The following is a 23,347-nucleotide window of genomic DNA, read 5'->3' as shown; positions in this document are numbered from 1 at the left end:
CCCTCTCATGAATAAAATAATTAACTACGCTCTTTGTGCTGAATTTAAGTCCAAAATTGGAGTGAAAGCGTGTCACGTAATTCACAGAGGTATTTTGTATTCACGCATAAGGCTACCCATATACGGCAGTAATGCCATCAGCGTCGCCTATATTTCATTTTTCTATAATTTAGATTGATGCACCATACGTCGTCACCGGCTGTGGAATATTTTTGAAGTTTTTTTATGTCCTTCTAAGCAAAGCCCCAGCAAAGAGGTTTGTGTGGCTTCATCTCTGTAGTAAACGCTTTTGTCCATTCACTTTTTAAAAATATTTTTCTCCATACGTTCTAATGCTTGTTATTATCACAAGACAGTCAGCTAAAGTTTTGTGTGAATGCGATCGTGATGGATGTGCCTACCAAGTTTCTGTAGAATTCTATGTCTTGTTTTATGATTCAGAAATGACGAGCTTGATATAAGCAGCTCAATCAACAGAAAAATCCAGCCTTATAATCGAGGAGTCACTTCGCGTGCGGTGTAGGTCATGACTACCAACATGTTAGGAATCCTAATATACTTACAGCTGTAAGCATACACCTCAGGTCACACAAAGCATTTGTCGCGAGTTAAGCAAGAATAAGCAACCGGAGAAAAGAGGTTATTGCATTGTCCCTTTACTACCACGTCGCTCGCTCTACTGATAGTGCTGATACGACGGTTCATGACATTAGTCGCAACCACCACTGAACGATGCACTTGTGAACATCAAGAGTGCTGACATGAGTACTGCGTGCCAAAACTGGAGATAATATAAGAGTGCGTCTTGCTGTTGCAATCTCCACCCCAACAACAAACCGCAGTGTGTCGGCAAGAGAGAGGCTCATAACTCCTTGCGGCGCGAATCTTTGCGCACACGCGGTGTTAACCTTCACGCACTTTAGCTATGCTTGTACCGTTGGTATCGAGTTTGTTCATCGTGTTCACAGCCTGGTTCGTCATGTAAGTATCTCTAAAGAATTGTCATACGCGAATGACATTATTCAAAACAAAAAAAAGGACATGCGCAAAAAAAAAATCTATTTGTGAGAAGTCATGCAGCATGCATAAGTCGCCCAACGTTGATAGATATGTGGAAATGTTTGTGTATATATATATATATAGACTGCACGCTTCCGAAGGCTGGTCCACCAGCCGAAAACGTTCAGTAAATAAGTCTTCATAAAAGTTCGTCGGCTCTTTCCTGCGTATGTTACGCCGGGTCCTGCGTGCTGAACTTTGAAGAAACCCCCATTTTTATATATATATATATATATATGTTGTACAATTACCAGGCTGCTATAGACATGTTTCGCGCAGGCCAGTCGAAGGTGTGCAAAGCGGCTGTGTTTGCAGAGGTTTTTATGAAAGCGAAGCTTTCTTTACCAGGCTTTTCGCCGCGGCTTGTATTCGAAGCTTCGACTTCGTGCTTAGCAGCTCAATGCAATAGCAGCTAGCTAGGCCGCTGCGGCTGCGGTGATTGCGACACATGTTATTGCAGTAATGCGCAATTTGGTATCAGACCCGCCGACCACGGCGCAACAATAACGACCAGTAGTTTTTGCAAGGTGTAGAGCTTGCCGCAACCACTTGGGGTGGTAGCGCCTGTCCATGTATATTGGAGCTGGTAAACAGGCTATACAGTAACGCGTAAGGATGGCGTTGCATGCATCACATACAAGTTGCTTTTGAGAAGGTGGTGGAGTGTTGGTGTGCAATATTTTGTCTTCATGCTCGCTAAATTGAGTGAAGTTTGGGTATTCTTGACAATGATGATGAAGATTATGAGCCTCAGACATGGAAAGTAAGATGTAAAAAGCATGCACTAAAAATTGTGCGGTTGGCGGAAAACAACACAGAGAGCGTCGGTGACGTTACTGGGAACAACGACCTGTCACATAGGTACTGTGTCATTTTTATGGAGACATTCTTTTCTAGAACTCGTGGCCTCCGATGTGGATAATACCCAGTAAGAGCCTTCAAACCAATTCAACGATGCTGGGAGGCAAGAAGCCTTTAAGGCAGGAACTTCTGAGATGATGTGGGATTACTGTGTGCGCCACGCACGCATATTTTCAAGTATTAGGTTATTCTTCAGCCTGCACTGAATACTTTACAGCCAGTATTTCTCTATGAAGAAATGAATTCCTAAAGGACAACTCCTGTGATCTTTCCAAGTCGGCGAATCTCAACAATTTTTTTGTCTTCGTCAGTGCAAAAACAGATCGCATGGTGAAACTTGTTCTTTTACGGACATTCCTTGCTCTACTACTGTTATTCTCTTCATCTTTCCGTCAACCGGTCTCTTTTGCTATAACTTATTTAGTTTCACTGAAAAGGAATTTTCAGAATTCTCATATATACACCCTAATTATGCCAGCCAATTATTTTTTCTGTCAATTCTGTGCCTGCCTACATTGCTAGCCGCCGGTGGGGACCAGGAAACGGGTTCCTCCATAGTAGTGCCAGCGTCGCACTTCTTTTTTTCGTTATCAAACAATAAATCCCGACACATAACCCGTGCATAAAATGTCAATTCATAGGTGCATCTTAAGCACACATACCTCTTAACAGAATAGCGCATAATACTTAACAACTTCTTTCAATTCTTTAACTTTTTTATAATTTGGCTTGATGGGACCATTCGGGCTCTCAAAATCAACCTATGGCACGCACTTGATAAGAAGGACACTGTGCAATGCTCTTCGCACTAACGAAGAGCATGGCTTCGATACGCTCACGTATAACGGTTGTAGAAGCTACCCAGCTCAGTTTCGGTTTCTATTAATATTTTTTATTAGGTTTACAATAAATTCTTACTTTCTATGCAGTCCGAGCCAATCTACGCGCGACGAGAGGATCTGGGCTATTTGAAAAACCTCTTATCCCGACATGGGAAGCGATGCCTTCAAGCAGAAAAGGACAACTTTTTGTCCATTTTCCCCATCTTTAACTGTTATGACAAGTGGCATCTTCAGATGTGCGCGATAATTCTTGAATGCTAGCTGACCGAATAAAAGCGGACCGATTGCGTAGGCATTCTGGGTCCAAGTTTGACATATCTTTTTGCAACCGAACAGCTGGCTACCTTTCGAAGCAGTGAGAAGGAAAGAAGTGAAACCTGAGGGCAACTTTTGAAAGCACTCTCGATGCCGCAGCTACCACCTGATGCGTTTACATGTAAAGCAACGGTGATGATGGCTTATACGCAGATGACAGTTGTCGTAGTCGTGAACAGAGCGACAGTCCCCCTTTGCCAGAGCGATAACGGGCACGGGTGGTGTCATGTGACGGGAAATGGGCCAAATTTCTTGTTTGCTTAGACAGTGATACTCGGAGAACCTGTTGGCGCTCTCATTTTGAGGCAAGCCACCGTAAAAGACCATAGAAAAGTTCAGGGAGCGCCGCTTTTCAACCATCCGAACAAGATGAGCCATTTGGAAAAGCTTTATACAGCGCTCGGAAACCGCCGTCTGCAGATGCCGTTAAGCAAGCAAGAAATATTTTTCGCGGGTTATGTCAGCTACGCTGGAGGTGAATCGCAACAAAGTATTGCGGACTTTAACCGATAAAGTGAAAATTCGTGTTGACGATTAATGTTCAAATGACAAAGGCAATGTTCAGTAACCTGGCAAGGAAACAAGAGTTCACGAGCGTCAGTCAACCTCTAGAGTCTGCACAGGAGTACGTTTGTCTAGTCTAATTACTCACAGGGGTCCCTGGCTGAGAGAATGAAATTCATAGAGGAATAAAAATGGGCTGGAGTGCTTACGGCTGGCATCACTAAATCCTGACTGGAGGCTTAACGCTGTCGTTGAAAAGAAAAGCGCACAATCATTGCATTCTTGTGGTGCTAACATACGGGGCAGAAACTTGGAGGTTAACAAAGAAGCCCGAGGGCGAGCTAAGAACCACGCAAAGATCGATGGAATGAAAAAATCTTAGGCGTAACGTTATGACAGAGGAAGAGAGTGGTGTGGATCAGAGAGCAAATGGGGATCGCTGATATTCTAGTTTGCACTAAGAAAAACATGGAGCTGGGCAGGCCTTGTCATGCGTAAAATAGATAGCCGGTGGACCATTAGAGTTACACAATGGGGGCCACGGGAAGGTAAGTGCAGTCGCGGACGGCAGAAAATCAGGTTGGGTGATGGAATGAGGAAATTTGTAGGCGGAAGTTAGAATCGGCTAACACAAGACATGGGTGATTAGAGATTGCTGAGAGAGGCGTTCGTCCTGCTGTTGATGTTGATGCTGTTGATGGTGTTGAATATACGCTGATGGGGATATGATGATGTCACCAACACAAATTGTGACTGCATTTTTAGACAACGCAAGAGACGCCTGTCTTTCTTCAGGGACCTTGGGATTCCAGGACCACCACCCAGCTTTATTTCTGGAAATCTTTCAGAACTTATTCTTAAGGTAATGTTCCTCTGACTAAACATGCAGTGCAGCAAGGCTGGTGTCATTACGCAACACTGAGTATGTGTCCATTAGCATTCGCTTTCTGAGCGCTTAGGTTTTGCGGCAGAGTGATTAAATTTAGTATGGCAATCCGGCGTTGCCGCTTAGTGGTTATAAAAATTGGGGAGCTGTGTGCTAAATTCGATGTAGGAAGAATGCTAGTAAGTGCTTAATTGACGTTAACATTGCTAGTATTGGTGCTGCTATGATACTAAGCGAACTGGTATTCCTGTCTGCTCTATTTCACACCTTTTTCAGCTAATCTATATTTCCACCGATCCATATTTTTTTTACACTTATTCTAGCGATATTTCTTACCTAGTTTGAGTTAGCCTGTGCCGCATTGTGGATGTTTCAAATGCAAAGCACGCATAAATACAAAATTATTTCATGCATTCTTTGTGCCCCATCTCTCATTAATTGCTTGAATAAATGCTCTTCACTAATCTTCCAGATATTGTTTAATTCCCAGTTCGCAAAAGTACCTAAGGACTAAGGATGGTCGATTATTTTTTTTATTCGAATAATGAATATTAGCTCATTATCTTAGCCTTTAATCGATTAATCACTTTCGATGGAGAGTTTTTTTATCGATTGACTGATTAATCGAAACATTTGCCGGGAACTTTTAAAAACGTTGAAACGGTTATCTATTCGGAAGGGGAAACCGCGCGTAAGACGAGGACTGAGAAAGATCGACTACACATGCACTCACTAACCCCCAAGGTTAGCTTCTGAGTGGAACACCAACTAGCCCAACGTCGATGCCTTATGCAGTTATCTACTTTTGTAGAGCCCTACTTTAATGTTGGAGAAGTGGAACCAAGTTTGAAACACAAATGTATAAACGTTTCATAAAGGATCATCTTCAACTTGCTAAAGAATAAATATAGTTGGCACTTGTGCCTTTTGAAAAAATAGACAATATATTTAATAAAATGGCACTTAAATAATATACATGGCTCTAGTTAATCTCTCAACAGTACAATAAACAAGAAATAAAGAAATGGCAATAGCGGAAGGTGAAGCCCCACTGAATTATGCAAGTAATCGTTGTATGCACAGTGGAAAGCAAATTTATTAACTTAAGATTTTAAACCACCTGCTCTTTTCTGCACAGCAAAGAAATGCCAATTGGCTGGGATGCTTGGGTGAAACTGACACCTTCTTTAAATGGCCACACAACTAGCATGCGAAATTAGATGCTCAGACGCTATAGATTTTCTGGAATCGACATGAACTCCATCGCCATGTTAAACACAAGCTACGAACCGGTGCGCACGCTGTGCCACGTCTTTAGTGGACTGGGAGTGGCACGACGAACAAAGACTGGGTTGCTGCAGTGTGCCTTACATTACGAGGCCATTTCAAGCCTCCAGCTTTGGGCAGCGTGGTGGCGTGTGCGGTAGGGGTGTAATGAGAAGCTCTCGGCTCAGCATCCCTCAGCACTCGGAAAAACAGTCGACAGTCGCTCTACCACGGCCTGAGAGTCACTACTTGTGCGCCGCCATTCAAGTACCATTTCAAAATTTTCACACCACTGCTGTGAGACTCTCTAAAACTATTAATCGAACAGGTCGTCTAATCAATTAAATCGGCTAAATGAAAGGTGGCCATCGATGAAGGGTCATCGTATTGCGGGATACAATTATTCGATTATTCGAATTATCATTCATCGCTAATAGCAACCCAAGTAAGGGGGCGTTCCAGCGAGACTGTTAAAGAAAGTCTCACCTTATCTGATAGAGTTACAGGCAGTCTCAAATCCCTCTCGTTCCTTGCTTATTTCCTTTTCCCTGAGTATTTTCTTGTGTTCTCTTTTTCGCTATGTTTTAATAATTTGGGGAATTATGTACACGCATAAGTTTGTTTTTAGCAAAAGATCCAGTGTCTTCTGTTGGTTTACTCATGACAAACTGTGGTTTATTTCAAGTGAGAAAGGCGTTTTTTCTTTCGCTGCATCTTTCAGGGATCAGCAGCTGCATTCAAAGAATGGCTAGAAAAGTATGGAGACTTCATGGGGTACGTCATTTTCCTTTGGTATAAGTAGTACACGACGCGTGAATACTGAAAAATTCGTGATACTAAAAAAAAAACCGTTACTTCCCAGTCCGTACCGAGACTCATTTCGCCAACAGTGACAATAGCTTTCATCAAAATATCAATAAATCCCACAGACTCGCAGAAATAAATTGTCATTGTTTCCGCCCCATATAGATCCCACTGTATTGCGATTACTTCGTTTTTGTTTTCACTCATACCGTAGTACGTAATTCCCTCTACACAACGCTTCCAGTCTTAATTATGCAGCAACACTTTAGTCAAAGAGATTTGAAATAAATAGGTAATCCTACGTAGAGTCCCGATACCGAATTGACTGAGAGCATAAAAAAGAATGCATTTGCTGCGGATATTATGCTACGAGTTTTATTTGTAAGCTCGGTCCTAGAAACAATATTTTTTTGTTAGCTGTGCGCACGAACTTTGCCGCTCGTATTCAAAATAAAAAGATATTTTGAAGCATGTTAGCAGCGTTTGAGCGACTAGTATTAGAGCGTAATATCACATAAAATGCACGCGTGTGCTAGCCCAATCTCATAAATACGGTAATAAAAATAAACTGTCTCCGAAATACAGCTGGATCACAGGCAGTCATCTCTGCCTAGCATAAAGTATTTCCTGACGCCCTAAATTTGAGCGCAATGACGCATTCAAGGTGGTAGACACACACACACACACGCACACACGCACACACGTACACACGCACACACACACACACACACACACACACACACACACACACACACACACACACACACACACACACACACACACGCACACACACACACACACGCACACGCACACACGCACATGCACACACACACACACACACACACACACACACACACACAAAATAAAGTTAGGTGCCAGGATTCGAATAAGTTTTTCCTGAATAATCATGCCTCATTTAGCTTATTCAACTATTTAAAGTGCAGGAAATGGTTCATTTTCTGGCAGGTTATTTTTCTCGTAAAATGTTATAAAAGTGCCACTCACGCCAGCAGTGATAAGCAACTTATGAATTGCTGAATTGAGTAAAGCTTTGACATATATGCAGCCACGTGGAAGACCTGTGTGATCAACCAGGATAAATGCAGTGTGAGAAATATATAGTAAAAAAATTCGAAAAACTAACGAAAATGAAAGAACACTGTCAATTTTGACCAAATTTATCAGCGAAATGAGCTATAGATGTATAAATATGGCATCGATTTCGTTTGTTCTAGTTTTTTGCGCACATCTCTATGTCAGGAATGATTGAGCTTAACTTCATATCGAAATGTGCATTCAAAAAATCTATTACAGTTTGCGTAACATGGGGTGGAGTGAAATCTTGTTTTGCGAAAAACGTAAACAGTTCTTAAACCATGTGAAAGATATCAAAACGACACATTGTCCTAAAATGCACCAGCTTCATAGTTGGAGCTCCCATGAGAGGCACTAGAGTCTACTTTTGCTCACGTGGCAGCTCGACGACCGCATAAAATGAAAAAAAGTGTTTTCAATAATATTTATTTAAAATCAAAAGTACGGATTTTCGGTTTCGCTATATAAGGATATAGGTTGGAAAACTCAATGCAACTCTCAAACTAATGGCGATAGGTAGACGATTTCTTGCAACATGCTGCGGAATGTTTGGGCATACATAAAATGTAAAATTAAACAAAAGATTAGTTTTGTGAAAGAAAATGGATTTTTGAATGTGGCCTACCACCTTAATGCCCTTCATCCAGTTTTGGGGCATCTTTCTTGCAGGTTCTACAATGGTGCCTTTCCGGTTCTTATCATCAAGGATCCCGAGCTAATCAAGAAAATACAGATAAAGGATTTTGGCAACTTTCATAGCCGAGGCGTAAGTTAAACGCGATCGTGTTGTTGCAGGAATTTATCAGCACTTCACAGAGGGAGAGGGAGATAGATAGATAGATAGATAGATAGATAGATAGATAGATAGATAGATAGATAGATAGATAGATAGATAGATAGATAGATAGATAGATAGATAGATAGATAGATAGATAGATAGATAGATAGATAGATAGATAGATAGATAGATAGATAGATAGATAGATAGATAGATAGATAGATAGATAGATAGATAGATAGATAGATAGATAGATAGATAGATAGATAGTGTGTGGCGGGCGGGCGTGTTAGAGGACACATAGAAGGAGAGGAGGAGAGAACGACAATCAGAGCATCATTTGTCTTAGATAACGGACACTACTGGAACTACAAGACAACAGGGAAGATACAGAGATTACTTTATATTCATGGTTTGCTCAAGGCTGTGAACATTATTTGGCTTCCCCTTGAGAATTCTCTATAGCTAATTCCATTACTTCATTTTATTCAAGTTTGCTTCCGTCTCCGAGCAGTCTTTTGCATTGAAAATGCTTACCGTGAGGGAAAGCTGTATAGTCAAACTAGGGCTCACACAGGGGAAGTTGTCCAAATTAGCCGCGCTGTGGAAAGTGCCTTCAAAAGTTGTAGTGCAAACACACTGGCAAAAACACAAGAATTACACTCTCCTACAAAAGTTATCAAACCGCAGCATGCACAAACGCATTGCTGTCCGGTAGTGGAGCCTGTATTCATTCTAACAGCTGCAGTGTCTTGAATAAGAAAAGCATTCTTTTTCACCAGACATAGATTTTGAACATCATGATTCCTTCAGGAAACCTACCCTCCATACGGAAGTTAAGGCGTTCACGCACACTGTGGCCTGGGAAGTTTTCCCCAAGACAGTACACGGGACTACGCCTAGTGCTGCGTATGGTTCCTTGAACGTTCTGTGTTAGATCATTTTTGCTTGCCCTACTGCAGTTCAGGCGAACACACCAGGCGAATTTTAGCCGTCGCCGTGATGTTCCATAAAATTCAAAGTGCAATATGAGCTTATCCACCCCGCGCGCCGTATACTGCGAGAGGTAAAGCGTGCGAGGGTGAGCCGAAAAGGATGGTGGCTTGGCGCGCGCTGTCTCTAGGCGCGTGCCCAATTTTGGTGCTCACGCGATGTAGCTTGCGCATAGGGCGCGGGGGAGGGCAGGAGGGGGCAGGGGGGGGGAGGGACTTAATGGGACTACGCGCGCACGCCATGGAGGCGCGCGCGCGCGCGTGTCCGGTCGCCTAGTCCGGCCGTTACTGCGCTGGCTGTCCGCGTGGCAGAGTGCACGCGCTGCCCGCGCACCTTATTTTCGGAAGATTTCTCCAGCGGGCTGAAAGTTCAGGGCGAACTAAGTTTGGTGATGGCTTCGTGGGCGCTGTTTTTCCCAGCATGTGGTGCCTGGAGGCAACATGGTGTCAAGTTTCAGAGGCGCGTTGAAGCGAGAGGAAGCACGAAGCGTTTGCTCTCCCTTATTTGCGCGCTTCGTCACACCAAGGTTGGGACCTCAAATGTTCGGGGTCATCGAGTTAGATGTGGTCATCTTTGCCTATGCGTGCGTGACACTGTACATGTTAGTTTAAGTAGTGAGACAATGTTCACTGCGATCTGTATGGACAAGAAAACGACGAGTCTTCGTGTAGTTTAATACTTTGGTGTGCCAATCACTCCTGCACCTTTAGAGTAAAACTGCAACTTTTTTTAGATGTTCTACTAAAAAGCCCATATAGTCACTTCCGTTGAATCCAAGGCAAGCTTCGCTGCAAACTGAAAAAGAAAGGTCATAACAAAAATTGTGGCATTCTTCTATACGTATCAGCGACAAAAGCCAACTTGGCTGCTGACGAATCCTCTAAAGATAGATATTATCGTGAGGAACCAGCTGATTCATAGAAAACAAAGGACCCTAATTAAGGGTGTGGTGGACCAGTCAGAATAAGGAATGGCGTACATATGGATCGAACACCACAGTTGGTGAAAACAGTTGAGATCCAGTGTGCAATGAGCGAAAGATTTCTTAATGTTATCCCAAGAACGCCGTTAGAAGTACAGCAAGCGCCATTGTGGGCTTGTTGCTTGGCCTTGGCAAAACTGTCCTTTTCAGTGACACAACAAGAAAATTTCCATTCTTTAACCGGTAGCAGACCTGGTGAGTGGAAGGAGTCGAAACAACACCAACCAAAACGAACTCATTCTCGTAATACCGCAGGTGTCATCAGGTTTCGCACGGGTACATCCCATCAATAAGCAGAACCTGGTCAACACTCCGGGTGACCGCTGGAAGGAGATGCGCAGCCTCCTCACGCCTGCCTTCACGACGAGCAACATGAAGAAGGTAATTCTTCTCACCAGCAGCCGGTGCCATGCTGTCAAGTTAGTCCATAGCGGAAATAAACACGAAGGCAAACCTTATTCCTGTGTTGGTGGGCATGCAAAGATAACGCTTAAAGCATAAATTTGACGAGAATTTCCACACTTTCTCAATCTCAACACGCATCATACCGGGTGACTTATTTTATGAAAAACGTACTTTGATATTAAAGATATACTGTGAATCTCAGTTCTGGAACATCAGGTAGATCACTTGAAGAGCACGCTACTGTGAAGAAAGAAAGCTAAATAAAAGAATTGTTAGTAATTATTTTGTATTACCATTATCGTAACTGCAGTACTGGTACTTGCCAACTGCAAGTTCAGAGCAGTGAGCGACAGATCTCGAGGACATGCCCCTTAAAACTGGCGCTCAACACAGGATCTCTGCTAAGTGGACATCATGTTATTGCAGTTTAGCTCCAAATGCGCAATTTAGACATGCACTCTAAATTTATTATTACCTAGTTGAGCAGTAAAATTTTGTTAATTAGCTTGCACCACTGTACTAATAGTCTTTAACATAGTGCCCGCCTCTCCAAGCTTATGGAACAGAATCGCGGTATCTACCGAGGGTGTTCTTTATTATGTGCTTCCAATAAAGTAGATAAACATTGATAGCATCAGTATCGCTTCTCAGAACAAAGTATACATAGTAGTATGTAAGCACGCTTAATTATAAGCACTCGAAATCATGGTTGATTGATGCGTGACGGGGCAAAATAAATATACCTGAATCACGTTAGAATGATTCATGCTTTATTTTCATTTGGCTTCAGAAATAATGCGTTTCTGCAGCTTGCTTTCTACGTATATTTAGAAAAGTGCTTACAAAGTTTATCAAGACAATGCTCTTAATTATGTCAGTCAAAAATATGACAGTATCGTTCTCTCAGTCACAAGAATACCTTCAGCATACATACAGTCACAATTATTTTAGTCTTGAAAACCGAAAAGAGTGTGTGTCGTGGTTATGATCGCTCTACTGTATTGAAGACGCAGGTAACATAGAAAGAGTTTTGGTGTATAGCATACATGAATACCTCAATGAAAATTTGCAGGTCTGGGTTGCACTAAATATATGAGCAAGGCTCTGACTCATTGCCCGCAAGTGTCTTCGTACTTCACGTGGTCATTACATATACGTTCCTAAGCAGACACTTGTTTAGAAGCAGTCACAGCTTGTTTAAACCCCACTCCACGCACAACGATGGCCACTAGATACAAACTGGCACATACAGGGCAAGTAGTTGCTATCCTGAATTGGTGTCTCTGGCGTGGTGACACGAATTTGGCCAGAGCCTTCTTCGTGATTTCTTCTTAGCCAACCCCATAACCGCTTATATAAGAGCATGATTATTTATTTATTGCGCCATTTAATTTATGTTAAATATAGTTATTTTGATATGTACTTATTTTTTTCCTTGGTGGGCTACTCAAAACATGCTAGGCCCATCACCGCGAACTAAGCGAATGATAACAAATAACAGTGCAACTCAGCCTCACACCTTCAAGAACAACTCAGGAAGCAAACATCTCCAGTCATCTAAGTTTTTAACGACGTAGTAAACCGCTATATTACGGAATTACGAAATTAGACCAGTAACACAAACATAATTTTTGCAATCAAGTTTTGAAAGCTGATTCAGTGTACTGCGAATGATATTCCCATGCAGTTCTGAAAAAAAAATGCGTGAAATTTGTTGCTTGACTCTCCATTGATATACGCTTGCGATTTCTTGATTCCCCGAAACCACTGTTTCGGGGAATCATGCCCTAACGTTGTTACATGTATAATACTTCCTTTCTAATATATTCTAATTATTATCCCGGTCGAGGAAGCGGCAACGGAGGCTTGTGGACAGCGCGCCAAACATGACATGCCTGTTTTAAGAAGTGATCGATTGATTAATCGCTATTTATTCTTCAGCGCAAGAACGGTCTCTGATGAACGTCGTAGGGATTAAATATCTGTTTATGGCAGCCATAAAATATTCGTATTTTAATTTTTATGGTTGCGCAAGCAAGCTGTGAGTAGTTCGAGTTTCTTAAATGTAGAGTTTACGTTTTCTGTAGTATTATTTTGAAGCTGCTTTCCGTTGTCTAAACTCTCTACATTTTTTACCCTACAACGCTTTTGAGAAGTGTGTGAGCTGAGTGCTCGGACGGGGCTTCAGGGGCATCGCTGAGCGCAGCAAAACATTTTCTGTACTGAAATGTCCCTCTCGAAAAACTTCTTTGGAAGCTGTGTTTTCGCCATAGTATTCCACTGTTGACTTTCAGATGGCAAGCCTAATGGACGACTGCACCAACGAGTTCCTCGGCGTCCTCAAATCCCTTCATTCGCAAAAAAAGGTGTTCGAGGCTCGCGAGCTATTTCAGAGGCTGACGGCCGATGTGATAATTCGGTCGGCGTTTGGCCTGAAATCAGATTTGCAGCAGAAGAGGGAGGCAAGCAAGAGTGCAAGTGAGTCGCTCTTTCGGGACAGCTTGAGGAGTTTCGACCAATTTCGGTGCGCCTGGACGAGTTTCTTCACTGGTAAGTGGAATACAGATGACCGCTTTTTTTTTCTTTTTGTATCGCAACGCCTGACGTTGATACACGTTGAGGAACGACTTGCGAAGCTTCGCATATTTGGCTTGCTTTGACAATAGTCAGACTGATTAACCCGACGTCATCTCGCTAGGGACCCTCTGCGAATACAAACTACAATTACTGCGTGCCCCAGTGATCGATGCGGTTGCTCCACATCCTTCTGTCTGAGTTTCTCGGAGAAGCGTCTGGCGGGTAACTTGAGGCAAGAACAAGAACTCGAAAAAAAAAAGCATTAATATAGTATATCACTCAAGGCACCGCGTTACCTAAGTGCCCTGACTTCTTGCATAAAACAGCTCATATTTTATAATTGTTTGCGGAACATCAATAAAAGGAGAGCTAGATGCACACTTGGCCTCAATGTACTCAAACCTTACCTTCCTAAAAGATCCTTGGTGCATTTCACTAACCTAACAACATCCCTTGCTTACTTTCATATTTCTTTATATGGAGAATTTAGTGCAGTTTGACCTCTTTCCTAAATATTTCTGCGTTTTTACAGAGTAAATAAAAAGGCAGCGCTGACTGGTCATAAGCGCACCAGAATTTTTATTCTACAGCTATAGAAATCACATCTTCACCCCAAAAATGAACTGATGCATCGCAAGATTTTTGTGCACTGCTTGAATTTCTCTCTAACTCCACCGCCTTATGTAATTCCTGAAGTGTAGATGTTTCGGCCAGTTGGAACACCATCTCAAAGTTAAAATACACAATGCACACAGGACTAAAGAAAGAATGAAACACACATGAGCTAACTTACAACTAACTATCCGATGAAAAAAAAATGTTTCCCCTTTGGAACGCAGCGCATACAGAAGGCCAGTCATAAAAAGATGCCACAAAGTTGATGGCAAGAAAATGCGGCGTGTATGTGACATTTTCTACACCCTGCATATACTATCAAATTTGTGCAATGGAGTTGGCAAGACCCAAAACATAAGCGATAGTGCCCAACTACATACATATAAGGTAATTCATGCAATGCACCAAAGCCGCTTGTTTATAAAATTTCATTGTCACGGGAAGAAGACGAAGTGCTTCTCTTACGGATCACATTTATTCACAGTTCAAATCTTACTATTACTATTCATAATTTAACTTACTCAAGTTTATGTATATCCTTTTTTTTTTAACATTCCTATCAACGCAAGGCTTACCATAGTACTGATCAATACTTCATCTCATGTATTCATAGTTCATTGTATATCTTGGATTATTTGTTTTCCTTTCTTTTTTCGAGTTATTTATTTATTAACCAATTTATTTTATTTTATGTATTGAGTCATATTACCACCCGATTCGTGGCCTATCCCCCTCAGTGGGTTTGTGCCATTACCTGAGGCTTCATCATCATCATCATCATCTCGCCGTCTCTGTGCTTTTCTGGACTTCTCACTGCACCTGTGGGGTCTACCGCCCCCTCCATCGCGGTGATGGATGTACAACACCCCGAGGATCCTCCCGGTTCCTGTTCACCCGCGGACATCGGTTCGAGGAAGCGAGGAAATACGTTGAGTGGTAGCGAGGACACAGAGCTGTACTCCGCATCAGGTGACGAGTCCTCGAAAGGCAGCTTTCGACTTGTCCAGTACCGCAAGGCCAAACGAAGAATTATCAACTCATCTTCGGCGGGCAGCTCGAACACTGTGAAAACAGCTCCTCAACGATGGCCTCACTCCATCCTGTTTGTGCCGCAGAACGCTACCGACAACCTGCGCGTCCTCAACAGGCAAGCACTCTCCGTGTATCTAGAAAATACCGTGCCAAACGAGATCAAGGATGTTAGGATAAACACTAGGCGAAACATCCTGGCAATCGATGTGATGAACCCGAGCGCGCTGACCATACTACAACATGTAACGCAGCTGGGAAACATCAAGGTCCGATCCATCGTGCCAACGAATGGTGCCACAATAACAGGAGTCATCTATGACATTTACAATGGAATATCTAATGCAGACCTCCCAATTCTCATAAAACCAGCAAGCGAACACAACGTCATTGTGCATGTTGGTCGCCTCGGCAACACACGTTGTGTGAGGATAACGTTCAAAGGCGACTGCCTTCCACCCTACGTGAAGGTCGGCCACTTTCGCCACCAGGTTCGACCATTTATTCCAAGACCAATGCAATGCTTCAATTGTCAGAAGATTGGACATGCGAAGGGTGTTTGCAGAAATTCGGCCGTGTGCCCTCGATGTGCCGAACCCCACTCAGAAGACAACTGCAGCGCAACCACGTTGAAGTGTCCTAACTGTCAAGGTGATCACTGCGCCTCTTCCAAAGACTGTCCCCAGATCAAGAAAGAGATCACCATTCTTAAACAAATGGTGAGAGACAACTCTACCCACAAAGAGGCCGCTGTGAAAGTACGGCGAAGACGACGTCACCTACGAAGGTCTTCACGACGGAAAACATCAAGCTTTCAGGAAAAGTCAAGTCGTCAAGCATCATCATCAGCGGACGTTTCCAGCACTCCGAACACCAATGTTGGAAGGGAGAAAACTGCCAGATCTCTTTCCACAAAGGAATATCCGCCACTTCCACGTACACGACCGCCAGAAGAGCCACAGAAGAAGCCGCCCCAGTAGAGCAAGGTGCTGTATCCGAGGAGTCGCGGAAAACAGATGAGCAAGTGATAGCACTTATTAGGCCTTTAATGAATGCCATTCGCGTGTTGCTAAGCAACATGCACACACCGTCTGCCAGAAGTGCGCTTCTAGTACTGGACGCTCTGAGTCCGGTGCTTGCAACCCTTGAGTAGATCATGGCTCCACAGCCACGGTCCTTTAGGGAAGAGGTCCGACAAGCAGCTATTTTTCAGTGGAATGCCCACGGACTCAGAGCGCGCCTTTCGAATTTCCGTCGCTTCGTGTACGCCAATATGTTTCCCATTATCGTCATTTGCGAGCCAAACTTATCGAACAAAATAAGGCTTTCTGGATATGAATCATTTATTTCGTCAACTGTTTATGAAAACAGTAAGGTTTTGGTGTTTATTCGCCGTGACCTCACCTACACTCATCAGCCTGTACAGCCTAATGACAATAATCAATATATATGCCTAAACGTAAGGAAAAAGAATTTGGCCTTTACTTTTGTAGGCACCTACCTATCTCCGTCAAGTCGATTTGATTACAAAAGACTACGCGACATGCTTTCCTCAACTTCCAATCCCTGGGTCATCATTGGAGATTTCAACGCCCATCATACACTCTGGGGAAGTCCGATGATCAACGCAAGAGGCAGAGCTCTGGTATCTTTCGCCTCCAGTAATGAACTTTGGCTGCTGAATGATGGAAGTCCCACGTTCTTACGTGGCTCCACGTACAGCAGCTGTCTTGACTTGGCTTTCGTCTCACGAAGCCTTGTCAGACGTGCAGGGTGGTTTGCGGACATAGAGACGCACGGAAGCGACCATATCCCCACGTACATCAAGATCAGAGGATTGTCCCCTTCCAAAATACGGGATACGATCCAAAGAGTGGACTGGCCTAAATTTCAGTCTATTATGGAAGAACACTGTGACGCCAATCCATCTTTCGACTTGGAAGAGGCAATCAAGAGCGCGGTACAAGATACTATGCGTACTCTCACATGCTCTTCGAAACTGAATGAATTTGATGTGGAACTAGAACGACTTCGAGCAATCCGACGACGTGCTGAACAAAGATACGGACGTACGAAGACAATGGACGATCTACGGACCACCAGGCGCACGCAAAAGAAGATGCAGCGCCGGTTATACAAGCTCGATTCGCAACGTTGGGCTGCCTTCTGTGAGTCGCTAGATCCACGCAAGCCTTTATCTCAACTATGGAGAATGGTGCGCGTTCTCCGGACACTTCCCGTACAGCGATTCCCATTCAAGGCGCTTGCCCTCTCTCAAAAGAGATCGGAGATTGACATGGCAGAGGATTTCTGCGCCAGATTATCCGGCCAACTCACAGCTACCAACATTCTATCACCTTCGAGCAGCTGTCCGCCACCACGTGATCACCGGTTGGATCTACCATTCTCAATCCACGAACTTAAGGCAGCATTAGCTTTGTGTAGCCTCAAATCAGCGCCAGGACCTGACGAAATTTCCTACCGAGCTCTGTGTCACCTGGGGGAGCGAGCGAGAGGAGTTCTCCTTGAGGTGTACAATGAATCTTGGAGAAATGGCACGCTACCAACAACCTGGAAGACAAGTCGCCTTGTTCCACTGCTGAAGCCTGGCAAATCGCCGTTGGAACTCTCATCATATCTCCCGATCGCTTTGGCGAGCTGTGTGGGCAAAGTAATGGAGAGGATGGTCCTAGGACGTCTGGAGTGGTACTTGGAGTACCACAGCACCTACCCAGATGCCATGGCGGGCTTCCGACGCGGTCGATCATCGATCGATAATGTCGTCGACCTGGTCACCTACATTCATAATGAGAAATGCCGTAAGCGCCTCTGCGCATCTTTATTCCTCGACGTTAAAGGGGCATATGACAACGTTACGCATGAAGCCATCCTCTCTGCTCTCGCAGAGGTAGGAGTGGGCGGCCGGATGTTTCAATGGATACGGAGCTATCTATCCATGCGATCCTTCTTTGTAAGCACCGAGGAAGGTCATACTTCTCTACATTATAGCTACCGCGGCGTCCCCCAGGGCGGTGTACTTAGCCCTGTGTTATTTAATCTAACAGTAATTGCTCTCGTTGAGCACGTGCCAACCACAGTCAGGCTATCAATGTACGCGGATGACATCTGCATATGGACGTCTGCAGTAACACGCCTACAGTTGCGAGCGAGAATTCAGAGAGCCGCCACACAAACTGCTATCTACCTCCGTAATCGAGGCCTGGAAATTTCCTCCGAGAATTGCGCACTAGTGCCATTTACGCGCAAACCCATGGCAAACTACAGTGTAATGATAAATGGCCAAATAATACAACGGGTCCGATCGTACAAGTTTCTAGGTGTCATAATCGACAGGGACTTGTCATGGAGCCCACACATATCGTACGTGAAAAAACGGTTGACAGGCATCTGCCACCTGTTCAAGTTTTTCGCTGGCAAGACCTCAGGAATGTCGCCAAGTGCCATGTTACAACTGTACAGGGTGCTTTTTCTAGGATTTCTGCGATACAGCTTGCCAGCAATAAACAACACAGGCAAAACGAATCTACGCACAATACAAAGTCTTCAGGGTCAAGTGCTCCGGATCTGCCTAGGCCTGCCTCAGAGTGCTTCAACAGTGGCTACGATAGCAATCGCTAGAGACCACCTTGTCAAGACCCACATTGAAATTGAAGTACTCAGGACCCATATAAGGCATCTAGCCAGGACTCCTCGTCACCATTTAGCCTCTCTACCAGCGGACAGACCACACACATCTTTCAGCCAAACGATAACTGCATATGATGAATCATTGCCAGCTTGTTTCACTCCGGCTGCGAGACCTTCGATCCCTCCATGGTGCCTCGCTCAGCCAAAGATCAATCTTGCAATACCTGGTATCTCGAAAAAAGCTGATATGTCATCACCAGCCCTTAGACAGCTCACGCTACTATATTTGTACGAGAACTACCGTGACTCTACGCATATTTACACTGATGGATCTGTCCTTCCAAGCAGCTCCGCGGCGGCAATCGTCATACCAGCGAAAGCTACAACAATCAAATTGAAGACGACCCACGCGACAACATCGACGGCAGCAGAGCTCACAGCGCTCTTTACTGCCGTTCATCACATTGGTGATGAACCGCCACACAAGTGGACAATATTCTGCGATTTGAAGGCGGCACTGCACTCTCTAATGTCATCTTTACGACGCGGACCGCACGAACAACTAATATTCTATATTACAGAGACGTTACACCATATAAGTGATGCAGGCCATGAAATAACCTTCCAGTGGCTTCCAAGTCACTGCGGGATTATCGGCAATGAACGGGCGGACCACGCTGCCCGATCAGCCCATACCAAGGAGCGCCACGTCCCAATTCCTCTTTCTAGAACTGACGCAGCACGGAAGCTCCGCCTACTTGCTCGGCACCGCGTCGCAATGGAATGAGCCACATTTAAGAAATACGCGACTGTACTCACTTGATCCCCCACTAAGTCTTCGAGCGCCATCACAGCTTCGCCGTAGAGACGCCATGCTTTTATATCGACTTTGGTTGGGCGTTGCCTTTACCAAAGCCTATGCATTCCGCATAGGGATGACCGACACCCCAACCTGTGACCACTGCCGCCATGAAGAATCAATTGGCCATATTTTGTGCGCCTGCCCGCAGTACAGTCCACAGAGGGCATGACTTCGCCACGAACTTGACCAACTGAACGACCAACCGCTATCCGAAAAAAGAATTCTACAACATCGAAAGGACCTACCGCCACAGAAGAATTGCGCTTCTTGCGATATACCGGCCTGTGTGAACGACTTTAGCTGGAACGGCTTTTGTGTGTGTGTCTCCATGTGTGCGCGTTCCTTTTTCATTTTTTCCGTTTTTTTTTAGTGTTTTCCTCTCTGTCATCTTTCTGACCCCTATCCCCCATTCCCAGTGTAGGGTAGCAAACCGGAGACTCATATCTGGTTAACCTCCCTGCCTATCCTCTTCATTCTCTCTACTATTCATTGTCATGCGGTCGAGTGTACATTGGTCCAAGAAGTGGCGCTGCGCTAATGACAGGCCAAGGGTGTACGCACCTTCCATCTAGTCAACCTACAACTTGCGGAACGACTAGTAATGCGCTTTTTAGTGGCATTGCAGCTGCCATCTTGAATTCAAGGACGCCTCCCATTCTTCAGTTCCCTCAGAAAAGAGACAACGGGAGGTTGTAGAAGTGGTGGCGATGCTTGATTAAGAAAATAGGTTGGTGTTAGCCTGTTTCACCAAAGGAAAAAAAAGAACCATTTCAATAAGCCACAGATATACGGAGCTTCGGGCCGGCGCGATAGGCACGCAGACCTTGCAGATTTTTGTTCTTATTGTTTGAGTTTAGCTTTCCCATGTTCTCCTGTTTTATGTATTTTTGGGTTTGTGTGTATTGTTTTATCATTATTGGGTGGTGATATTGTTTCATCATTTTGGGTGGCCGTGCGCAAGCGCTGAATTCCACGTGGTCGAGGGTTTTCAGTTGTCGGGATGTCAGTTATATAAGTTAGCGCTGGTGTGTCTAGCTTTATTTTCAGTCTTAGTATAATATGAAAAGGTCTTTATTAGTGACCAAATACACAAAACATAAAATCTTCTGATTTTAAAACACTTCATCTAAAGATAGACCACCTTGTGAACTTTGTCCTGGCATAAAAAAATGTCCGATATGATGTCGTCTTGAGCTTCGTTTAGTAACTTCTCGCAGTAGGTAGCTGACAGTAGCCTACTGTGCCTTTGCTACCAAATGAGAGCTTATTTGTAGTTAGACGTCATCATCGCCTTGTTGTAGCAAATACTGATAAAATCACGCATCTAGAGCATTCACTATGGGCCCACTCAATTTTACGAAACCATAGCTCATGAAACGTCTCTCACAAGTCACATAAAGGATCGATGCCTGTTTTTCGACTGTTCTTACATTAAAACAGCACAGTTTATTATCTCCTTGCTTTTCAAACACGCATGGTGGTCTCGCATACTACTTTCCAGCCTGCTTTCCCGAGTTTGCTCCTCTGTGGAAGGTGATCCTTTCATTCAAGGCACGCTATAGCAAGACGGCCACTGACAACATCCTCGACGACATTACTCCCATTCTACAGTTCCGCCGTAAAAACAGAGAGGTACGTCCTGTTTTCTCTGAAAGCCGTGTTGACAGGTAATTTTGAGTGCAATGACATGGAAAAAGTTTGCACGCTAAGAAAGCCGCCACGAAACCTGCAGACGTATAGCCTCTATGGTACAAAGATGTGCACAGTTATAAGACCAACACACGAGCGCGTAGTCAACGGCACTGTCAGCGCTCCGTAACGGCGACCGCTGGAAGCATTGCACATGCGCAGTATACGTCTGGCGAGGTTGTCTTTCCACCGCGAGCATCAGGTCACGGGAGAGGCGCGTTCGTCGTCTGCTAACCGCGCTTTTGCTTCGTCATTTTATGCTATCGGCATTTTAAGATCAGGCCTCCTTTAAATATGCGTTCTTCAAGACAACAGGACAGAAAAGAGAACGCACGTAGCTATGGGGGGGGGGGGGGGGGGGGGGGGTGAGGGGCGTGTCTATTTATCGTTTTCAGAGTTGTTCCGCATGCAATGCCGCATACAAAAAAACGAGCACCTTTCGCAGACTGTCTGTCGTCCCATGCCATTATGGCTAGAGTTCCCGATGATCGAAGACGCTCTATCGTTGACCTTTTTTCACAGAAAGGGTATTCCAAGTGATATATCGGCTCTTTGGTGAATAGATCGCTCTAGACTGTGAATCGAATAATGCAGGAATATAGGCATGAAGGTCACATTCGCAATGCGCACTGTGCACCCAACCCGTCCTGTGACTACAACATAGGTGACGAAGATTCATGCATAATGGCAGCTGCTGTCGAGAGCCCTTTCGGTGCGAAATCATCCAATGACGAATTGAGCGGAATTTCCGGCATCCGTAGCAGGGAAACGGCGCCTAAATTCCCTAGTGGCTGCGACGTCACGTGACTTGCGCGCCTCGACGGAGCAGAGTGGGCGAAACGGTACGCCTAAAAAAGAATTATGGGCTTTTACGTGCCGAAACCACGATCTGATTAGGCGGCGCGTCGTAGTAGGGGGCTCCGGAATAATTTCGACCGCCTGGGGTTCTTTACCGTGCGCCTAAATCTAAGTACACCGGTGTTTTCGCATTTTCGAAATGCGGCCGCCATGACCGGGAAACGGTACACCTGTGCCGCGCTGGCGCACCAGGTGTTCCGTGAGGGCATCACCGTGACGTCACGTCACCCTCGCTCTCGGAAGCCTGTTTAGTGCGTGCGTTCCTTGTCCGCGCAAGCTCTGGCCGGCGCTTGAACTTAGCCCCTGTAATCTCTATAAAGTAATAATGTACAAAAGATTGAATAAATTCGAAATGAAAAATAAGCCTTTATTGCATACTTGAAAGTGGATGTAATATAATAATAATATAATAATATATGGGGTTTTACGTGCCAAAACCACTTTCTGATTATGAGGCACGCCGTAGTGGAGGACTCCGGAAATTTCGACCACCTGGGGTTCTTTAACGTGCACCTAAATCTAAGTACACGGGTGTTTTCGCATTTCGCCCCCATCGAAATGCGGCCGCCGTGGCCGGGATTCGATCCCGCGACCTCGTGCTCAGCAGCCCAACACCATAGCCACTGAGCAACCGCGGCGGGTGAAAGTGGATGTACAGGGAAGCTCGTGCGGAACTCAGCCAAGTATCACCACTGCATGTCCGGGCAGATGCCCCTACTGGAATGGCTACCCGAAAGGAGGCAGGCCTTAATGTCATACGAAACGTGAGGGGACGCCTCAAGGCTGCCTTGGCAAGAAAGCGCCTTAATTCCGCGACTTTTGACCACTTGTGGGCCGCAGTCAGCAAATTGTGGGAACTCCCTAAGGCGAATCATCGCGAATATCTTCGAGCACTTTATTACTTGCTACTGTCCATAACAGCTGCAGTCGTTGTCAGCGGTGACATGACACGATACTAGACATGCTCCTATCTCATTTCCATTTCTTGCATGTGTTCAACTTCAAATGCGAGCTTGCATTTTAGTTCAATAGGTAGTTGAAATACAAACTGCCCGGTACTGATTTCTCCATTCACGCGCCACTTTTTCATCCAGATGTGTGCAGAAAGTGCCGGCTCAGCAGACAAAAATGCGGCTAGCAGACGATGAACGAGCGTCCCCAGTGACGCGGTGCGTGGGGTGGAAATATTATTTCACAGAGCGCATACTGCGCGTATGCAATGTTCTCAGCGATGAATGTGGCGAGGCGCTGATATTGCCGTCGGCCGCGTACTCGAGTG

The 23,347-nt window shown here is 44.7% G+C and overlaps 1 protein-coding gene across 1 annotated transcript in view; it reads left to right on the top strand.

Annotated features, from left to right (window-relative positions):
• Positions 1–830: 830 nt before the first annotated feature.
• LOC129383336 (lithocholate 6-beta-hydroxylase-like) overlaps positions 831–23,347 on the top strand; it is a 39,400-nt gene continuing 16,883 nt past the window's right edge. Inside the window, exons 1-7 of the mRNA XM_055067775.2 lie at positions 831–981; positions 4,347–4,443; positions 6,455–6,507; positions 8,302–8,398; positions 10,641–10,766; positions 13,085–13,340; positions 21,023–21,153. Coding sequence (XP_054923750.1) covers positions 926–981; positions 4,347–4,443; positions 6,455–6,507; positions 8,302–8,398; positions 10,641–10,766; positions 13,085–13,340; positions 21,023–21,153 — 816 coding nt within the window. The 5' untranslated portion in view covers positions 831–925. The remainder of the gene's footprint in view (positions 982–4,346; positions 4,444–6,454; positions 6,508–8,301; positions 8,399–10,640; positions 10,767–13,084; positions 13,341–21,022; positions 21,154–23,347) is intronic.

Source organism: Dermacentor andersoni, chromosome 8, assembly GCF_023375885.2.
Source record: "Dermacentor andersoni chromosome 8, qqDerAnde1_hic_scaffold, whole genome shotgun sequence".
Lineage (NCBI taxonomy): Eukaryota > Metazoa > Arthropoda > Arachnida > Ixodida > Ixodidae > Dermacentor > Dermacentor andersoni.
Note: the sequence above shows the minus strand (reverse complement) of the source record. Positions and strands in the feature narration are given on the sequence as shown.